This window comes from Nelusetta ayraudi, unplaced genomic scaffold, assembly GCF_046127955.1.
Source record: "Nelusetta ayraudi isolate G7.1 ecotype Tasmania unplaced genomic scaffold, CSIRO-AGI_Nayr_v1 ptg000135l, whole genome shotgun sequence".
NCBI classification, from domain to species: domain Eukaryota; kingdom Metazoa; phylum Chordata; class Actinopteri; order Tetraodontiformes; family Monacanthidae; genus Nelusetta; species Nelusetta ayraudi.
In genome coordinates, this window is record NW_027466185.1 from 10829265 (window position 1) to 10850898 (window position 21634).

The 21634-nt window shown below is 46.0% G+C and overlaps 2 protein-coding genes across 2 annotated transcripts in view; one reads left to right on the forward strand and one right to left on the reverse strand.

Moving 5' to 3' along the window:
- ncdn (neurochondrin) overlaps positions 1-21634 on the reverse strand; it is a 327405-nt gene that overhangs the window by 5086 nt on the left and 300685 nt on the right. The window lies entirely within an intron of this gene.
- kiaa0319l (KIAA0319-like ortholog) lies at positions 128-20608 on the forward strand. Its single transcript, XM_076011792.1, has 25 exons — positions 128-338; positions 1328-1873; positions 3789-3946; positions 4494-4607; positions 8623-8894; positions 9450-9533; positions 9715-9937; positions 11255-11359; positions 11690-11787; positions 12010-12097; positions 13441-13533; positions 13630-13762; positions 13852-13957; positions 14057-14179; positions 14276-14399; positions 15019-15151; positions 15263-15411; positions 15553-15704; positions 15802-15940; positions 16455-16614; positions 16759-16901; positions 17139-17261; positions 17405-17495; positions 17632-17723; positions 18196-20608. The coding sequence occupies exons 4-25, from the start codon at positions 4514-4516 to the stop codon at positions 18390-18392; spliced, it is 2922 nt and encodes a 973-aa protein (XP_075867907.1). The 5' UTR covers positions 128-338; positions 1328-1873; positions 3789-3946; positions 4494-4513; the 3' UTR covers positions 18393-20608.

Genomic DNA, 21634 nt, shown 5'->3' on the forward strand with positions numbered 1-21634 from the left:
TCGAAGTCGTTGGTTGTGAACTACAGCTTTAATGTATTTTTTTTTGAAAGTCTCGATATTCGTGTCAATCGATTGTTTCCGAGCAAATTTAATTAATTATTTTTACCGTTCAAGTCCGTCAACGGCTCTATCTGGGCGACTTTATTCTGAAATACCGTCGACCGGAAGTCAGGTTTATCGCCCCGACTGATTTGACAGTGGTCACACACAGTAGCACATCAGCTGTGCATCATAGAGGTGCTCTGACCTAATTAAATGTGTAGGGGACAGCAACGACGACGTCCGAGCACATCGCAGCGAGCGACCGAAGTGAAAGACGCAGCCACCTGCCGTAAATTGTAAGCTCGTGTACTCTTTTCCGCCGTTCATTACGTCTCTACAAATTGTAACGCAACACACGAGATGCATTCGTGATCGCGCTCTTCGTTGTAGTAAAATCGAGTGCCAGCAGCTGTTAGCCTCAAGGTGTCTTTAACAGAGGAGATCCCGGATTATACAGGTTTAAAAGCCTTGTGGTGTCACGACCCAGCCTGTATAATTTCAACTGCGATTTTACGAGTTTCGTTTGGCAAAAGCGAGACAGCGAACCTTTAGTAATCCATATACCATAGTATTGATTCGGTTTACCACCCTCATATACACTTGTACTTGTATTGCAGGTGTAAGTGTAAGATTAATCGATTACTACATGAAATCTTAGATTAATCTTTGTTCTTGTTCCCTTGCAGTTAAGATACATAATGCACGAGCCCACCATTTTGGATAAAATGTAATCTCGGTGCACCGAGTGCACAGCTTCTTTAAAACTACTACACTGTGATGAATTAAACATTCACTTGATTGTTTCTCTATTTGAGCTGTCAGTTGGTTACAAGGGTTATCACACTGCATGGTGATGGTGTTATTTCTTGTGAGTTAATGACATATTTAATTGGCATCCAATTTGAAATTGCATACCTGCTACTCTACTGGGACGTAGTACAGTAAAGCAATATCAAAGGGACTTTTCACTGAGGAAATTAAATAAAAACAACCACTTACGTAGAAGAAAAATTGACACCTCCTGGCAGGAACCGTTAAAATAATAACATAAATTTGGCGTGTAGACGTTGTGCTTACCCACCTAACAACAGAGCACCTATAACTTTCCCACGTCCTTGCTGAGGATTTTGGTGTTGTCCTACTACATCTGCTTTCATCTTAGTATGATCTGTGCTCTTGTTTGGCATTATCAGAGAACTATGAGGGTTGTTTCAGTATTGACTTTTTGTTAGGCAATTGCCTTGGGAGGTATAAAAATAACCTAATTATTTCCTCCTTCTCACAGCAGCAAGAAGAAGTAAAAAGAAGCTTCTGGTGGGATTGGGTGTCATCACACAAGCGGGCTCCACCACCAACCTGTCCACCCTCTAGCCCATACTGAACTGGCAGTTGTGTTGTTCACTGCAGCAACTGAGAGAGTGAGTGAGTGGAGGAGGTGGAAGAAGCGGCCACACAGAGAGCGTCCTTGCTGAATCGAAGGGAGTGCAGGTCCGTCAGTCAGATGAGCGTTTCACAGACTACCTCCTCGAAGAAAGTAGCTTTTTCAAAAGGTCTCTTATGACTGAGTTGTCATCAGCTCAGGTGATCATTAGCACCTGAGAGCTGTTCCTGCCGCACACCCTCGAGGGTCGCCACCGGCGTCGGGCTGTTTGCTCTGCACTGAGCAGGACAAAATCTCTTCCGCTGGATCTATTTTTTCTTTTTTTCTTTTTCACTCACCTGGAAAAACTGGTGGAGGAGAACAAATGACTGTTTGTGGATCTGAGAAGCACTAAGCTGTTGATTATAGACCAGAGAGAACAGGCTAAGGAATGGAGAGTCCCATGTGCAGGTAGTACATACAGGTGTTTTTTGTGTGAATGTGTGTGTGTGTGCATTCTTGGAGACCAAAACTCAGTTTCTCAACGGTTTCTCTTATGAGCGGTGTCCTTGCCAAATTTTCAATATAATCATTATCCCCTAACATAGCTGTAAAATCATTTTGTTTGAGATCAAATGGTTGTGTGTATTTTCAAGTCTTAACCGCAAAGGTTATTGCAGTCTGAACGTCGTAAACGCTTATCAAATGAAATACAGTTAGATTATTCCCGCCATATGGTTCCCACTGAAATTTACAAACCATGTGCACAGCAGATGTGTGTAAATAAAATACCTCTTCCATCGCTACCACATTGCTCAATAACGGTCACATGGCGATGTGGAGTGAAGAAGAAGCCAGCTCACGTCTTGAACACAATGTCCCTGAGCATTAGGAGTACACTTCCCCAGTTTTCTTTCCCATCTGTTCTAAGGACATGGCTGATCCATCACTGCCACTTTGATAATGAAATAGTCAAGACCAGCTGCCATCACATATACCACTGCAGTTTCAGTTCATCTCCTGCCAGATATTGTTGGATATTATCCGTTTCCCCTCACCTAAACCCTTTTTACTTGCACTATTAGCATTCTAGCAGTGGAGAATACAAATTAAACTAACTCATAATGAACTTAACAGACATGTAACTTGTAAAAACACATGTCTGAGCACAAGGAAACAGTTTTAGTTTGAAGCACTGTGAGGATTTCAGTTTGATCATCGTATTTTATTGCTGCATAACTAATTGTTTTCACATGACTTCCACGTCACAGTTCTTGAGGAATGAAATGCCACCAGGCATGAGGAAATGAAAACAGTCTTGATGAGATGATTTTTCCGTGAAGGTAACTTGGGATTTTTTTAATCCACTGAATATTGCATGGTTAGTTTTTTACACTTTGTAAAAAACAACAACTTTTAAGTCAATGTAGAAAATAAAAAATGACCAAAAAGAATTGCAATGATTTAATAAACTAAGCTGTCCTGGAAATAATGCAGCTCAAGTGAAAACATCAAATTTGCGTTAAATACATTGTCATGCCACAGGGTCATATACCAGTTACAGACTGAAAAGCCTATTGCTGAGATGGAGCAGCTTGACGTGTTGCAGAAGCCTGTCAACATGCTTTTCTCTTTCCTCACTTCCTCCTTGCTTCAGCTGATTGTTTGCTTGCTCAGGTTTGTGAATCATGCCTCTGAGATCTTGATCGGAATACAGTCGTTGCATAATGAAGCCAGCTTGTATTAGCTGTCCCTCTGTGCTCAGATGTGATGTCTGCCATCGCTTCCGCATTACAGCCGCAGGCAGAGCCTGTTTTAAGGGGGGAGATGTATGCAGCAGTCTCAAGGAAATCAGCAGTTTTGTTTTTCTCCTTTTTGTATTTTTTCTGCAGTCATTGTTAAAGGCAGAAGAAGGGATTAATTAAGCACTGGCACACACACACACACACACACACACACACACACACACACACACACACACACACACACATTTATATTCATTGCTCTCACTGTTGAGCATCTCTAGTTGAATTTTATTTGCATAAAAATTTGTCATCAGCTCGATTTTCTTGTAGTTTATTCAAATTCCACACATTGTTCTCCGAAAGGGCTCTTCTTTGTCCGTAATCAAGAGAAGAGAGAGGAAAGGATTGGATAACTCACATCCAGGGGCTGCTTGGGATGAAATCAGCTAAAATAATTGAATAATTATATCATTTTCTGTCTGTATCCATTTTCCACATCTCTGAAAAACATTTAAAAAATGGGATTCTATGACAACCCCACTAAGACTCATAGCTTAGCCTTAGTTGACCTCACGTTTGTGCGCCCTCATATAAATGTAATGGCTTTATGGCTTCAATTGCTCCTCTCTCTCTCTCTTCAGCGTCTAAGCAGCTGAGCCTGTGCAGGCCCCGGGCTCGGCCATGGTGGATGTTGCCTGTGGCGCGCCGGTGTTGACCCCTCTTCACCTGTCACCTCGTAGCACCCGGCTACCAACATAACTCCCCGCTGCCCACATCTTCCCGCCTGGCCGTGAGAAAGGTAACAAGCAGAGACGTTTGCTTGAAATGTGCACGCTCCTTCTAGACGGGATCTTGAAGTGTTTCACATTTCAAGTAATTACATATTTCTAAAATAAACTAGTAGATTGTTAGTAGTATGGATGTTTGCAATTAATTGATTATTGATTAATTGTCGATTAAAAATGTAATCGATTAATTCAATTAGTCGCAATTAATTGAACATTTTTTACGCGGGTAGTTAATATCATTATTACAGTGTAGTGGCAGGAAAGAGCAATTCACCTGTAGAGACTGTGATGCTCACAATATAACTAGAACTTACTTTTAACAACTTTTTTGAAAAAAAAAGTTGAAATGTGACCCTTTAAAAGTCAACTTAAAGTCAGAGGATAAATGTTTAGGGTGTTTTTACTGTTCCTTAATGTTAAAATGGGTGACATTGGACCCTCAACATTATATTAGGGTTCAATAATGTGTTCCTTCCACATTTTTCATTGTGAAATTTAGGTTCTCAGGAAAAATGAGTGGTAAAGAGTAAAGTCAGTATTTTCTCTTTTTGTTTTAAGGACCTGGCTTCTTGTGCAAAATGTCCTATGCACGCCACAGGCCGCTCACCTGGAGCCTACCTCAACTCTTCCTCCTGCGGCTGACCTACCTCTGGCTGTTGGCTCCGCCCACAGGTAGAGTAACCAAACCATCGGCCCAAACTTAACCCGCGCCTGTTGCCCTGAGAAGCGATAAGGAAATTGCCACCTGGTCTCGGTGAAAAAGCCAGCAGCTTGTGTTTGCGCTGTGGATTTCCACGCCCTGGGCTGCTCAGGGTGGGCCCTCATCCTCCTCCAAACGTCCTAACGACACTTGGATCGCTCTAGTCACTGTTTACTGTCCTCCCGGAATGAGAGGGGGGGTGAAATTGAGGACCGATTTGCAGCACTGCTGTGTGTGGATGTGCGCGTGCTAATGTTCTGAGGCCACTCTGCTCAGAGGCGTACAATACAGTGTGAGAGGGGATAATAGGGGCTCTGTGAGAAGACACTGAGTGTGTGTGTGTGTTGACGGGTGGGGGACAGAGAGGACAAGGGTTGGGATGAGAGAGGACAAGGGTTGGGATGACTGAAGCGGGGCCAAGGGGTCCTCGCTCAAACAGGCTGCAATGTTTTTTTGTGTGCTTTCGGTGTGTGGCAGTACACATTTATCCAGACTCAAACAATGCCCACTGCTAAGTCAACCTTAAGCTTTTGCGTCGCCATGGGAACGGCTTCTTCATCACTTGTTAGGTGGCCACCCGACCTGTGTTTTGTTCATCTTTTTTTGCGCTGCCTTGACTCTTTGGCAACACTGCTCAGACCAAGACGAGCACAGCCCAACTGCAACTACAAAAAAAGCAAAATATCAAAATGTGTTTGCTTGTCTTCTCTTGTGAACTGCAGGGAGGAATGTGCATAGGTATGTGTAGGTTTTGGGTGTGACGTCATACAAAATATATGTTGTGATACACTTTAACAAGGAGGGCTGTCTTGGACTCCACTCATTTCACCGCCTCACATAAGAATCAGTAAATAACAACACAACACAATACACCCCCCCTGTACGCAGAAGCGCACGCTCATGCAAAACACATAATGCACAATGGCCGACACTGCACCAAACTGCCATACCAATTTACCATTCATATTTATGAATTAGTCTGCTGCCATTGGGTTTTTTTTTTTGTTTAATTTCAACAAAACAACACAAAAACTGAATCTGCATTTACTTGAATAAACAGTCAGAGTACGACAGAGTCAGAGAGGCAAAGTCTGTGATGCAGGCAGCTCAACAACCAGCCTGCCATGCAATGAGTCATGCTCTGCTGGACTGCTTGTAAATCCTAGAAGCTTAAAAATCTACCTGCTTTTCTTCACTTCAGATATATGTGTGTGTGTGTGTGTGTATATGCACATGCATATATAAATATTTATATACATACATATATTTTTTTGCTCTTGGCTTTATTCAGCTCAAATTCTGCACATCTTAAAGCCTCTATGCGCTGCCATTTAGCCCTTTGCATTCGCATTTATTCCTTCCCGTCGTCACATGATCGCGTACAGTAAGAAACGGCCGATTCCGTCTCTGCCAGCAGATTATTTCAGCCGCAGTAAGCTGCCAGATAAAGTGCCGCTGCTTCCAAGGTTCTGCGCAAGGTCCCGCACTCCTCGGAGCTCAAAAAAATCAGGTCGCAGTTGCCGGGCGGGAAAGTCGATCACAGACTTATTAGGCCTTGATTACTGCGTGAAGCACTTCTTCGTTTGGTCTCACGCTGAATTAAACGTGACAGTCGCTCCTCCGCTCTGCCCGTCTCGCTGTCATGGTGTCATTTAACTGCAGCCTGTGGGGGAATGTTGTTAACGGTGCAACCTGGAAAGCCGACGTGTCACCGAGTGGCATGTCGTGAAAGGCCGAGTGCACAACAAACCGGCTGGGTTGCACTGAAAGCAGTTAGTTAATGACCGTTTACTGCTGGCTCACCCATTAAGTCTATTTGCGGGACACGCCCACCGTCCCACGATAACAATCACACCTCCAGTGAAAATAATGTCAATATTTTGTCATGTTTAACCCTCCTGTGATCACTGTGGATGCGTGCTGCGTTCACAGACTCCGTCCTTTGCGCGTGCAGTGGAGAATATTATTGACTCTACGCCACTGTGTTATGATCATCACCTGCTTTCTGTATTTGCAAGCACAACTCGTCCCAGCTCCTCCTCTCCCGTTCTTGGCAGCTCTGCTCTTGCTGACTTTTGGGCCTCACGTGCATCTTTTTTCAAAAGTGTAGCCTTCCACATACAGTGCGACGCGCAAAACAACAACACAGGGAGCCTTGTTTGCTTTTACGCACCGCGGCTCTGAATGGCCTCTTGTTGATTGTACCTGGTCCCACACTGAATCTCCCTCAGACAATGAAATGACTGAGCCGAGTTCACTCGATACAGCAGAAGGGCTTTTTGAACGAGGCAGCTTTCTTTCCAGCAGCCTGAGCGAAAAGCTCCCTCGCTTCCACTGTGGCAGCTCGCTGCTTTGCTGATATGAGTGTGATAAGGGTCCCGGCTGAGAGGACTGGGGTGGGGGGTTCTGTCTGCGCGCCGCACTGCTGTGCTCTGGGTTTTAATCAGCGCCTTGTTTTGTGGAGGAAAAAGCCTCGCTTCCTTCTCGCCGCTCGACTTGGCCGCCCCAAAGTCAAAGACTAAACTGTGGGAAGTCTCCGGTAGTTGGGACGTGTTGGGTTTTCACCTTCCCTTCTCTGCCCGCTGACAAAGCCAAGCGGAGCCAACAGTGGCGCTGACTGATGTGAACAAGTGGAACCTGGAAAAGCCTGGCAGTCGCAGTCCAGCGGTGCTGCTGCTGCCAAGGTGTCCGCTCCTTTTCATTGGTTGCCATGTTATGCTGGACTCTGGGTAGATATTCTTCTGCGTATGTGGATGCAATTCACAGCTTGTTTGCACCCATAACTCTTTAAATTGCTCTTTGAAGGACAAGTAAAGTATTTCTGAATTGAATTGAACGAGGGCTGCAACAATTAGTCCACGTAATCGATGTCGTCCACCGCATAAATTCGTCGACCCGAAAGTTGAAGCGTTGATGCGTCGTGTTATTGTTATTATAAATTGCTGACTGATAGAATCACACTGCGGCTGCGACATGCTCATTTGTACCTGCGATACAGTACTGAGCGCCGAGGGTGGTGTCTCGCGTTGTTTACATCCTGCAAAGGAAAAAAAAAAAAAGAACGACTTCTCCTCTGAAAAGGCTAAAAAACTCCGACCCAAGGTTCCTAAAGTTCAGGAATATTTCATAGAAAATGAAGCAGCGAAACACAGGGCAGGTGTGAAGGTCACCTACCATTCCATGGTAGCACTATGGCAATACCTTAAACGCAGACACCCCGTAGTCGCTGTATCGTCACGCACCGCAGAGAGGAGTTCACAAATAACGTGGGGCATAGATATTTCGTAGTTATATTTTGAATTACACGCTCATTTGTTCATTAATCATCAGTCTACGACTCAAGTACACAATGTTTTTTCGTACTTCGGAAAATTGTAAAGCAACGCTTGTTCAGCAATACAATATACAACAACAGTACAACAATACCGGCAGTCATTAGTGAATTACAGCCCCTGTCAATACCAGTGTTCATACTGAATTGTAACACTCTTTCACTTATCAGTTATAGGGCTCATTAGTTTGATATTTAGTTGTAAGAAATCAGTTTAAGGTTTGCCACTTACCCAGCATCATGTCTTTAAAATAGGGGTGGGCAAACTGCGGCCTAGGGGCCATACGCAGCCCGTTAAGCTTTTTAATCCGGCCCGCTGGACTTGAAGAAGTTCTATTAATACTTGGTAATAAAATAGTTGTATGTCATCATTTTTCTCACTGTTTTAAGATTAAATTCAATAAAGAGCTGAATACCATCTGGCTTCAAAGACAGGTGTTTTGCTCTAACGCCTTTGTTCATCTACAATTGACGTTAAAGCACGTTTTGTACATCCCAAGGTATGTTTTTTCCTCCATTGAGGTGGCTCACCAAAACACTCCATCCATCTGCTGCTGCTCCGGCCCCTCTGTCAACTATTAGAACCCACTGTGGCCCCACCAGTCAAGAAGTTTTCCCAGCCCTGCTCTAAAACTACTCTCTGTGGCCGTGTCCAGTTTCAGTGTCGGGGAGCCTCTGCCGGGTGACCGGCGGTGTGCTGGGGATCCATTGGAGCAGCGTGCTCACCCTGGGCTGGCGCCCCCTGGCGGATGGGCGAGGCGGGGCCACGTGCTGGGAGTCCTGTTGCCTGAAGCCGAGCTGCAGCGCCGTGTGGAGCAGCGGGGGGCGCTGCGTGCTCCTCAGGTGCACGCGGGAGCAGGGCTGCCTCATCGCGTCGCTGCCGCTGCCCCACCAGGAGTCCCTTGGCCTCCTGCAAATGCTCTCCAAGGTACTGAGCGGCTGAGTAGAGTGATGCTATTGTGAAAAAGAAATGCTAAATAAGACCCAAAAAAAGTATGTTTCGGTGAGTGTTGAGTGAGTGTGACTGAGTTCTTTTTTATTATCGTAGTAACCGGTTATGATCATTAAGACATAGATCAACGTTTCTCAACTGGTGGATTGCGACTCAAAAGTGGGTCGCAGAGCTGTTTTGATTGGGTCGCGGCTTCATTGGCAGTTTCTCGCTTTTTTTTTCTTTAATGGGATTTTAAAATATACATATGTATATATTAAAAGAGAAAATGTTGGACATTTTGCAGGACACAATTCCATTCAATAGTTTCAATTATGGATAATGATAGAATGTAGGCTAGCGTTTTTATTTTTGTGGAATAAATTTGGGTCTTGACTTTTTTCCTATTAATAAAAGAAATGTGGGTCCTGAGACTCCTCCAGTTGAGAACCACTGGCATAGATGGCTGATGTACAAAAGTTCAACATTGGCGTTTTGCACCGCCGTCAGTTTCGGCTGAGGTTGATTAAACACTCGCTCTCTGTCATTCAGGGTCCCGTGATGTCTCGACGCCGCCGAGCTCTCCGTAGACGGCGGGCAGGAATCCAAACGCCACACCGACAACGAGCGGACACGGTGAATCCCAACAATATTTTATTTCATCAATGTTTCCTCTTCATCGCACCCTGTTTGACCAGTCAGTCTTGCGAACCTTTGAGGGCTTGTTTTTCTGAAGCCGAGAAGTTAAATGAACTCCAGATTTCCGACCCCCTCATGTCAACAAAACCTTCTGTGATTTTTCCCACCGCGTCTGCAGCCGGCTCCCGGTCCGGCGACGGCACGGCCGACTCCACCTGCGCCCAGCACCGTCATGCCGCTGCAAGTGGCCCCGAAGAACCTCAGCCACCCGGCCAACAGTAGCGCAGACGGCGAGCTGCCGCAGCAGAACTCGACCGCCGCTGCTGCCGTTGCGTCTTCCAACAGCAGCGAAGCCGGCGCCGCCTCGGCCACCGCCGTGATCGCAGCCCCAACGCAGCCCGGTGAGGGAGGAAGGAAGGAAGGAAGTCATTATCTGCAGCTGCTGATGTCACGTGACCAGACGGAGATCAACTATTTCCAGCCTCATTCCGCAATAAGCCTCGTCCTCATTTATTAATAATGAACATATTTATAATGTAGCAGCGCGGCCGACAGTCTCTGCAGAAACCGGCACACATTGTTCTTTCAGCGTGTGTTTTTCTTGTTATCGTCACGCATTCATTTGTGAGTGTGTGTTTTTGTTTTTTTTCAAACAGCACCGGCTGGCGTTTGACAAAAGTGAAAACACACTTTCACCAGGGTATTTCACTCACGGCAGACTAGTCCAGCGCTATTTCCAGATGAAAGTGAGCCAGTGCGAGCCGTGGCTGCACAAATGTAAGCAGTAGGAATGTGCTGAGACACGCTGGGCTTCTGCAGACAGGAATAACTGGCACGCCGACTGGTTTGCTCCTCCCTAAAGGACAACACCGCCACCGCGGCCTATCCACTCTATTTATTTATTTTGTTGTTCATCAAGGTCAAACCCAACTGGCAATAAACGTGCAAAATCAGGCAACAGCTGTAGCTTCTGTAATCAATGTTGCGAGTCGATCTCAGACCTGCTTGTATAGCAAGAGCGTGTGATTTTTCTTTTTCTTCTCTGGACAGGCTGGAAGACAATAAGTTTGTGTCTTCCACTTTTAGTTTTCAATGTCAAGCCAGTTATTGGCTCTGGCGACCTCTCTGTCCTCAATCATCCTGAGGCAACAGTTGCAACTTGGCTCCTACTTGGCTCCTGTGGTTTGGCCGAGCCCTTCATATGTGACCAATCAGCAGTTTTCATTGTCTTGGTTTGGGTGTGGAGCTGAATGGATACTTTTTTTTTTTTTAAAGAAAATATTATTTCGCACTTTTGCCTTTATGTCTTAGGCTGTCAAATAACATTGTTCCATGTGTGTCAACATTGCGCTACACTGCGTAACTGATGTTGTGTCCTTGATTGTTTGCCAGGGAGGGTCCAATGTCTCGGCCGTTAAACATTCATCACTTTAACTGATGCACGTTAGGCCACAGACTCGCGGTGTCGCGAGATCCATCCGTGTGGATCTCGCTGTGCACTTATACCAGTTTATATTTTAGGATTGGAAAAACCTCCGAAGCCGTGACAGAAATAGTTGTGTTTTTACGCCTTGTTGAACCGCATCAACAACCCCAGCGGGCCTATGTTTTTTTCTTCCTCTTCATTTAAAAAAACATCTCCAAAAAGAGAGAGTGCAGCGCTGCCTGGCAGCGTCAGTCTCGCCGTGCCATTGATCTTGGATGTTTTTCCCTGACAGGGAAAATGAGGGAGCTGGTGGTGTCGGCAGGAGAGAACGTGGAGGTGACGCTGCCTCGCAACGGGGTCGAACTCAACGCCTTTGTGGTCCCGACGCCACCCGACGGTAAATCTAAGACAGCTGCCTGGTTTTATTTATGCAGATGGAAAAAGACGTTTTACGTTTGTGCCTGACGGTTTCCACATACTTGAGCTGTTTTGGGTGATTTTGTGCTATTTTTGCTCAAGAAAAGCTGCTGTCGGTTTTACACCTGAGTCATAATATGCCTGTACATTAGTCAGAGCCAGTTTAAGGGAGGACTGTGTGCCACTCTGTAGTCAAACCCCTTCATGCAGCCTCCACTGCTGCGAAAATCTCTTACCTGGAACTAAATCCCTGATTAAATGCATCCGCAGTTTGGCTTAACCTTCTTATTTGTTAATGCTCTTTTTGCAGGGACCAACTATGCATTTGACTGGCGTTTGATTACTCATCCCAAAGATTACAGCGGAGAGATGGAAGGGAAGCACAGCAGGATGCTAAAGCTCAGCAAGGTACCGAGCAAGGCTTCTTTTTTGCACTCGCGCTTTTGCTATGAATAAAAAAAATGCAGCTGAGGCTCATTTGAGTGTGCGAGCAGGAAAACGCACAATCATTTGAAAAAAGGACCACGTCTTCTTTCCGCTTGCTTGATCTGCTGTCTCTCCCTCTCTCTCTCTCTCTCTCTCTCTCTCTCTCTCTCTCTCTCTTTCTCTCTCTCTCCCTCTCTCTCTCAGCTCACAGTGGGCCTGTATGAGTTTGAGGTGGCGGTGGATGGGGAAGGAGCCCACGGCGAGGGTTACGTCAACGTCACAGTCAAACCAGGTGGCTTCCAGCGTTTCACTTCCAAATACCTGTTCACTCATGTTCCAAGTTCACCGTAACACAGGAGAAGTCCGTCTCGTTGTTTAGCTTGCTCCCCTTCTCAAAAAACGAGCTAAAGGACACAGACTGGGACGTCCCTTTGTGACATCACAAAGGTGTAGTTGTATTCTACCCTTTAAAGGTATAAGAATAAAAATAAGACCCAGTTTTTATCGAGATCCTAGTTCGTGAGTACAATTTTTGAATCCAAATATATTTATTTATACAATTAATAGATTATGACAGAGAATGCAGTTAACAGGTCATTACAGGTGTGTGGCAGGATATATACACATATATATGCAGAGATATAAACATCTCTAAAAAAGAAGGGCAATGTCATTTATTCAAGTCACAATAAAAAAACGATACATCCTGCATATATCAGTCCGTTAAAAAGTAATACTAGTAGAACACATGGTAATACGGGTAACTCAGAACAAACATAACCCACCATCTCGCTCCAAGAGTTTTAGAAAGGCTCCCTACGTCTTTCAGAATTTTCCCTTTGAATGCTGAAGAGAATATCTAATGTCTTTATCTAATTGCTCGTCATGCAAAGAGGGAGGAAAAAGCTAAAATGCGACACTCTTCTTTATGTGGATGTATCCTCCCTTCTCTGATTCCAAAAAAGACCCCTCAGTGGTTTTGGTTCCAATTTAACCTGTAACACTTGCAATAGTGTATGAAAAACTCTGTTCCAATAGTGAGTACAGTTTGGATCGCAGCAGTCTGCCACAATAATAGCTGAATCTGAGTGTGAATTTTACTTCTCTCTGTGACCTAAGTTCAGTTTGTGGTGTTTTGTTCTGGTCCATGAGCAGAAAAAACAGGCTCACTAAATCCACCCACAACTATAGCCTTTCTATATTTGCATACATTTTGTGCTTTTCTGTACAGTCTGGTTTTATCACTTCTTTAAGATGCCCCTCAGGGATTTAAAAAAGAAATGTATTCTATGTAAAGTAAAAAAAACATTTAGACATAACTTGTCTGAAGGTTTACTTAACTCCCAGTTAATTACAAGTGTTGCAGCGTATCTCAGCCTCAATCCTGTAGTATTTCCTCGGGAGGTTATGACTAACGTCTGATGCTGGGTATTGTTCCCTGGCTGTCAGCGAGAAGATGCAATTATCAGCCCACTGTTGGGCCTCACGCTGACTAGATGAAGTGGAGGCCGAGGCCGCTGGCCGCCCACGCGCCGCCGTCCCAGTGACTCCCGCCAGCCGAGCCTTTGACTTTGCGCGCCGCCGCAGACACAAACAATCCAGCGAGTTGACTTGTGCTGTTTTCTCCCCCGACAGAGCCGCGGGTAAACAAGCCTCCCGTTGCCGTAGTTTCCCCGAAGTTCCAGGAGATCTCCTTGCCAACCAGCTCCACAGTCATAGACGGCAGCCGTGAGTGTCTCGGACGACGGAGATGAAACGGTTTTGAAATCGTCGATCGGTCGTTCCTGAAACAAATGCAAGATTCTATTCTCTTCCGCGCCGCAGAGAGCAAAGATGACGACAAGGTGGTGGCCTGGCTCTGGGAAGAGGTCAAAGGTCCTCTGCGGGAAGAGAAGGTGTCCGCCAACACGTCTGTCCTCACCCTCACCAACCTGGTGCCAGGCAACTACACGTTCAGGTAACCGCCTGGTGCTGCCGCCTCATGGGAGCGCAGATAACTGCCTGTTTTCTCCGTTTGTCCAATTAAACCCTCTCACGTCCTCTCAGCCTGACAGTGACCGACTCTGACAGAGCCACCGACTCCACGCAGGCCACGCTGACCGTCTACAAAGCCAAGGACTACCGGCCCGTCGCCAACGCAGGACCCAGTCCGGTCCGGCCAAATCCTTTCCCATCTGTTCACGTTTCGATTTGCGCGACTGCAAAAACTAAATGTAAGAATCGCCGTTACCGTCCGTCTGTCTGTCTGCAGGTCATCCAGTTGCCGCAAAACTCCGTCACACTGTACGGCAACCAGAGCACCGACGACCACGACAACCTGTCATACGAGTGGTCCCTCAGCCCCGAGAGCAAGGACAAGGTGGTGGAGATGCAGGTGGGTGGAGGTCCCTCCTTAAGGATTCTGCTTTGTTTAAAGAATCCCTCCATCAGAGGACCGTGACGAACTGTCCGCACTGTTTTCGCTCCTCAGGGTGTGCGGACTCCGATCCTGCAGCTGTCCGCCATGCAGGAGGGCGACTACACCTTCCAGCTGACCGTGACCGACTCCTCCGGGCAGCAGGACACGGCCCACGTCACCGTCATCGTGCAGCCAGGTAAAAGCGGTCACGGCTGAGCTGGAAAATCATTTCCTCCTTGCTGATAAATCACCTGCTGGAATGAGTTTTTGCTGCCTACTTCCTACTTCCTACTTCCTGAGAACTATCTTTGTCTTTTCATTTTTTTTATTCACTCTTAGTTGTCCGACCAGCTTATTCAGCTGTGCACACGAGTGCGCCATGCAATTCACACGCAGACTTTGCCACAGGCCATGTTGAGTACACATGAACACTGCTGCACAGCCTGAGAAACTGTGCGTGTGTGCCTGGCCCCCCCGACCACGGAGCTGATCCCTGTCAATGAAGTAAATTCTATACTGAGAGCTGTGCTTGAGTAGCTTCCCGACTCTGAATGCAGGTCGGCACTGTGCGTACTCGCGCTCACCTGACTATAGAAATCTCCTGAATGATCATATTTGAAAGGAGACAAAGTTGTTGCGTTTCTGGGTCTTTCACTTTCACCTTATACGCAATGTGTGTTCATAACCGTTCAGCATGAAGAGGGTAACCTCAGTGTCACGCTGCCTTGCAAATGATTTGCTGTTTTTTTAAGCAGTAAAAGCAGAGAATTCTTTAGTCGCTTTCTTCATCCCTTTTCTTTCATTCCGCCCTGAAGAAAACAATAAACCCCCGGTAGCAGACGCTGGGCCAGAGAAGGAGCTGACACTGCCCGTCGACCGGACCACACTGGACGGCAGCAAGAGCCGGGACGACCAAAAGATCGCCACCTACCACTGGAAACAGACAAAGTGAGTCGCAAATACAAGAGTGCTTCATTCTAAATCGAAGGTTACAACTGAGAAGGTTGTCGCTCACCGTCATTCCGCCGCATCCTCTCTCTCCGTCCGCTGCTCCGCCAGGGGTCCCGACGGCGTGAAGATTGAAAATGCAGACAGCGCCGTTGCCACAGCAACGAGTCTCGAGGTCGGAACGTACGAGTTCACGTTGACGGTCACCGACGAGAGGAAGCTGCAGAGCAGCGACACGGTCACGGTCATCGTCAGAGAAGGTTGGCAGTATTTGTTTCTCTATTATAAATGGTGAATTTTAATTAGAATTAGCCAAAAAAAAATGCCTGTTTGGATTTTTGTTTTTATGAAGAATTAAATTCAGGCCATGCCTCTTTTTTTTATTTTATTTTTCCCAAAAGAATTGGACCAGCCGCCAGTGGCCCGTGTTATGCCAAGTGTGGCCGTCTCTCTTCCCACCAGGACGGCCATGCTCGACGGATCGCACTCCACCGACGACAAAGGTGGCCTCAGCTACCTGTGGGCGAGAGACGAGAGCAGCCCCGCAGCTGGGGTGAGGCTGAAAAAATCCATCACTGATGAAAATAAAGAAAGATCACATGACTTGAAAAGTCTAAACTCATTTGTACGTTTGCCTTTTTTTGTTAAAGGATGTCCTGAACAACTCTGACCACCAGGCGGTGCTGTTCTTGGGAAACCTGGTTGAGGGGAAATACAGCTTCATCCTCACTGTCACTGACACTAAAGGCCAGAGCAGCACTAGCAGGGGATCAGTGGAAGTCAAAGCAGGTACCTGAATAGAAACACTCTGTTGCCTTTCAGACTGGGAAAAAAAGCTGAAGGTTAAACTACGGTCATTCCATTATTAATCTCCTGGAGTTGCCTTTGGCCTTCTGCCAGCCGAGACATACAAAATGTTCTAACAGGTACAGATTCCATGAGCAGCAGCAAACGGTTGTGCGTGTGCATACGTGTGTGTTTTGTGGGTCAGTGTGGGGCATATTGCGAACAGACCCGAACACAGCCAGAGGCTAATCTGTCTCTCGGCTCTCTGGCCTCTTTCCCAGAATTCAGTGTGCGGATGATCCCGCCTGCCAACCGGCTCCCCTGATATATTCCCATGTGTTGCTGTTTTCCTGACGCCCCTCCTCTGTTTATCCTTTTCCATCTTTGTTCACCTGTTTTTTAACCTCTCTCTCTCTCTCTCTCACTCTCTCTCTCGCTTTCTCTCTCTCTCTCACTCTCTCTCTCTCTCTCTCTCTCTCTTTCTCTCTCTCTCTCTCTCTTTGTCTCTGGCCGTCAGACATTTGGGAGCGTGACCTGGTGGAGATGGTGCTGGAGGCCGCCGTGTCCCAGATCTCCCAGAGGCAGCGTGACATGCTGCTGCGCCAGGTTGGCGTTCTACTGGGCGTGCTGGACAGCGACATCATCGTCCGAGAAATCAGCGCCTTTAATGAGCACAGGCGAGTCGTGCCGCTGCTACGATCCTTTTGATTTTACAATCAGTTTCATTTTTTTTTTTCTATTTTCCATCTTGATTTGCCCTAATCTTTAACCCCTTACCGCATCAAAAGCCTCTTTTACTCACTTCCTCCTTCCCTCCTCAGCACTCGGCTGGTCTTCCTGGTGTCAGGCGGTCCGGGGCGCCCCCCGCTGTCCGGCCGCAGCGTTGCACTCGGCCTGCGCAACAAGCTGCGCAAGCAGAAAAACGACTTCCTCATCTACAAGGCCCGGCGGGTGGACACAGTCAGTGAGTATCTCCCACGTGAATGACACGAAGGAAATGAGTGTGTGTGTGTGTGTTTTTTTCTGCGGTGCATGAAGCCATGATTCCCCCCCCCCAAAAAAAAAAAAGATTTCAGTGGCAGTTTGAGCTCTTACGCAGTCATTTAATATTTTGAGAGTTGGAGCTGCCACTGGAAACTGCATTTTCTCCATCAGCACGTCTCTGAACTCTGTGACCTCTGGCTTACTTCTTTCCCTCCAGTCTGTCAGCTGAACTGCTCGAGTCACGGCGAGTGTGACGCGTACACACGGCGCTGCGTCTGCCACCCTTTCTGGATGGAGAACTTCATCCGATCCCAGCTGGGAGACACAGAGAGCAACTGCGGTGAGAAGCGGAGCCTTCGTTCACGTCACGCGCTTCGCAAATGAACGCCTGTCTAATCTATCTCATCGAATCTATTGAAATATTGGAGGGCAGTTTTTTTTCACACGTTCTTGTGTCTCTCAAATATTTTTTTTTCTTCCCAGAGTGGAGCGTGCTCTATGTCACGATAGCATCCTTTATGATTGTAGTCGCAATAGCGACTCTTGTCTGGGGGATGGTGTGTTGCTGCAAGAGGTGAGCGCATGCTGAATGTCGTCGAGGGTTTTGCTGAGGGACTTGTGGGGAATCTTGGAGTTTATTTAGTTCTTTATTCAAGCGCTTTGACGCTGACTCATGTGTGTCTGTTTTTTTTTTTTTTATCACCTCGAAGGCGCAAAAGTAAAGTGCGCAGAAGCAAAAGCAGATACAAGATACTAGAAGCCGATGAGCAAGACAGTCTGGAGCTGCAGCCTCCGCGAACCGGTGAGACACACCCACACAAGTGCACCGTCAGCAATATCGCAGGTTCTGGGTCAGCTGTTTAGTTTGTTTTTTTGTATGCCTGAAGCTGTGAATCACTGATTAAACCTTGACAACTTCAGATATTGACTGCACTTGGTTCACTGCTCACAGTCTTTTCTCAACAACTTGGCAATAGATGAAGTAAATGCTTTCAAGGGTGCAGGTAAAGTTTTTAAAGTCTGATCTACAATCATTTACGTGTTTAACTAACAGAAGGTGGCAGGCAGCTTTACATATTGAATATAAAAGCTTTGCCTGGATACTGCACCTCAAACTTTGGCCTTGCTAGCTACTCCTGTTGCTATTCCACAAGCGTTAAAAGATTAATTTAATCACGGCGACTATGAATTCAAATTGAATGAAATGTGAACAATCGACTGACATCCTCCTTCCCCCTCTTTCTCCTCTCCTCTCCCGCCACCCGGCATTCCAGCGCGGTTAAAACCCGTCCCCGCTCCCACCTCCTCAGCCCTCATGCACTCGGACTCCGACCTGGACAGCGACGACGGGCAGGGCGGAGTCCCGTGGACGGAGCAGGAGCGCGGGCACCTGCTGCGGCCCCAGAACGGCTCCCTGAGGAACGGCCAGGGCCCGGCCAGGGCCAAGAAGCAGCGAGAGGAGCTGCTATAGCGAGGGAGAATGGAGGCAGCTCCCATCAGCTGGCCTCGCACGCGCGCACACACACACACACACACACACACACACACACACACACACACACACTCTTCCTCTTTCTCCTCCCGTTGCTTTCACAACACCAAAACCTCGCACACCTCTGATCTATGAAGACGGAGATGGAGAATTCTGCTGCATCCATGTTGTCCCACTGTCATCAGAAACGCCACCACCACCACCACCACCACCGTACCGACGCCCCCCCTGCTTCTACACTGAGCCAGTACGGCAGCATAAGCACTGTGTTATGAAGGCTATAAAAGCAGAAAAGAGACCCAGATTATTTAAGAGACATGAAGAATGTACTGTTGCCCTGGTCACTGATAGATTCTTTCAGAAACCAGGAGATGAAGTATCCTGGGTGACTTTTTTTTGGTGGGGGGCGAAGGGGAGAAAAACACAACACATTTTGCTTCATTGACACTTAAAACCAGCCACTCGACACTCACGCTCACACCTTTGCCTCTCGTAGACACGCATGTGCACACAGACGTCTTAATCACATCACACTGTACCAGGTCGCCCTGACGCTACCAAACACTGCCATTTTAGAAATCTGAACGACTGGTGTTTAGTTTCTTTCTCTTTTTTTTGCCAGCAGCTCCTGAGGTGACTTTTTTGGGGGGCAGCTGGTGGGGCGGGAGAACATCAACCAAAACAGAACTAGCAACAGCAAAGGATCATCCTCCAAAAAGAAAAAAAGTGCATGAGAAGTGAAAGGTTGTCGTTTCTGGTGCAGTTTGATACTGGAATGATTGCCTGCATGTTTGTGTATGTGTGTGTGTATGAGAGAGAGAGAGAGAGAGAGAGAGTCAAAAGATGTGACTATTAGCAGTTTATACATCTCAAAAAAGGCAGGAAATATTTTTTATTAAAAAAAGAGAAAAATGACATTGCTTTTTTCTCATGTCTTCTGTGTGGATGAAGTCATGACAAGATGGTAGAAGCTTGAAAAAAAGCTTGAACATTGAAGACCACTGTTTGTTTGTTTTTTGTTTGTTTTGTCCTTTTTCTTAAACAAACATCCTGTAATTTGTCGTTAGATGTTATTGCACTTTAATTGAATGTAGGGCGGCCTCAGCTGGCAGAGAGAGACCGAGCTGCATCCTGCACCAGTCTGGTTCACTTTGCCACCATATCGGCTGTATGCGTCTATTGCATTGATTTAAAAGCTGTGTGTTCATGTTAGATCTCTGTGACCTCAGCATTTAAAAAGAAGTCCGATTTAAAGCTGAAATGCATTCAGCCATACGACAACAGCAACAGCCGATGGTTTCTCTCCACATCAGGAGTCTGTGGTTGATGCAGTTTGTTGGGGGGAGAAACGTCCAAACTGTCTTGGATGTTTTCCATCAACACAGACGGAACAGGATGCAGAATGGGTTGCCAGACGTGCACTATCTGGGTGCCCAGCTGCAGCGGTGGCTGCGCCTTCACTCGGCTACTGGAGAGGTTCTTCCCTGCGATGTGTAGGCGGGTTTCCTTTTCATTGTGAGACTGACATGATGTATTGTGTCTTTTTTTTTTTGTTTGTTTGGGGTGTTATTGAATGTTTAAGGATTAAACTGACATCAACAAAAATGTTTATCACTGTTAACTCATCTCATGGGGAGGTTAAAAAAAAACCAACCCAGTGCAGACAGGAAATCTTCAGATTGTCAGTTGTCAGACAAAATGAGCAAATTTCAGGCGTCAACTCTGACACTTGAAATTTCTTATACTCACATTGTGCCATTTTCTTCCAGATAATGGGGCGGTTGCTTTGAAATGAATGTTACTATGCTCTCCTATTTCGGAGAAATTCACAGTGACAAAAACTATACTCCAGATAATGCCAATAGAAATCAGTTCATCGTTTCTTATGTCACACACTTAATGTGTCAGTAAAAGTCAGCAAATCAACCTTGACTCTGACGGAGTCCACTGTGAAGGCTCACCAAATTAATGTGGAGCAACTGTGAAATGAGCCAAGTCTAATTTAAGAAGTTTCAAAACTGGGTTTTACTGAAGGATCGGCCTTTTCTTTCCTTCTGCGTGAGCAGACCTGATGCAACTGGATAATCTGTACATTAATATGTTTAGTTTGTTCTTGGGTTTGTTTGTTTCTTGAGAGAGATATGTATGTGTGCTTGTTTCTGGCCGTTCTGAGTATAAAAACAACTTCAAAACAACTTTTGGTATTTCATAACATCTTGTTTGTATCAATTCCAGAGTTGTTTTTTTTTTTTTTTTTTTTTTTTAAGAAACTGAGAGGCACAGTGCAGAGGAAATGCAAAGCTAAAGTAGTTTAATTCTGCAGGCAAATCTGTTTTCTGAGGCAAGTTGATCCTTGTTATTCCAGATAAATATATTTACACCAGTTTTAATATTCCACACCTGTACATTATTCTGCTGCCAGGGTCACTTACAGCACTGTCACCCAGCATCACATTCACACATCTCCGTTCTGACCTGTTTAGCTGACTGACCTTTAGTGGCCCATTGAGCATGATCATGATGATTGCCATTTGCAGTCCCATTAACAAGTGGCATCTGATACTGTTGATGGTAGATGGCTGAATAGCTCATTTCACCCTGTGATGACTTGGTTTAAACAGATGGCATCAATCACATCTTTGAAGTTTGAAGTGGCCTATCGGAAAGAGAAACGCTCACGTTTTTTTTATTTGGCGCATGAATATGTGGTTATCTTTGTGTTTGAAGAATTTTGAATTTTACAACCACATTTTAGTCACAGAAAGAAACTGAAAAGTAAGCACCTTTGAAACAGCGACATAAAATTCTGGGGGCGAGGGGGGACCAATTAAAGCAAAATAAAAGAAAGAAAATAAAAAATAAGAATTAACCAGAAGTTGTGAATGGTTAATGTTGATATCACAAAGTTTCCCTCAGGCAACAGTGGGCATTAAGAAGTAAAACCTTAAGAATTAAGTCAACACTGCACATAGTCAAGATTTGGCGATGCTGTCGAAGCTGCCTGCAAAAACACACGTGAGCGAGGACAAGGTTCGGTCTCTGTGTGGAAAGACGTGCAATGCAGTCAGTACACAACTCTTGTAGTTCAGCACCGTGGTCGCCCGTGAAGAGTTACGTAAACACAATGCAACTTCCTCCATTCAGTCGTTGAGCCAACGTTTCGAACGAGTTCAAAGGGATTTTCACCGACTGTGGCTCCTCGTCCAGGGGCATAAATACAC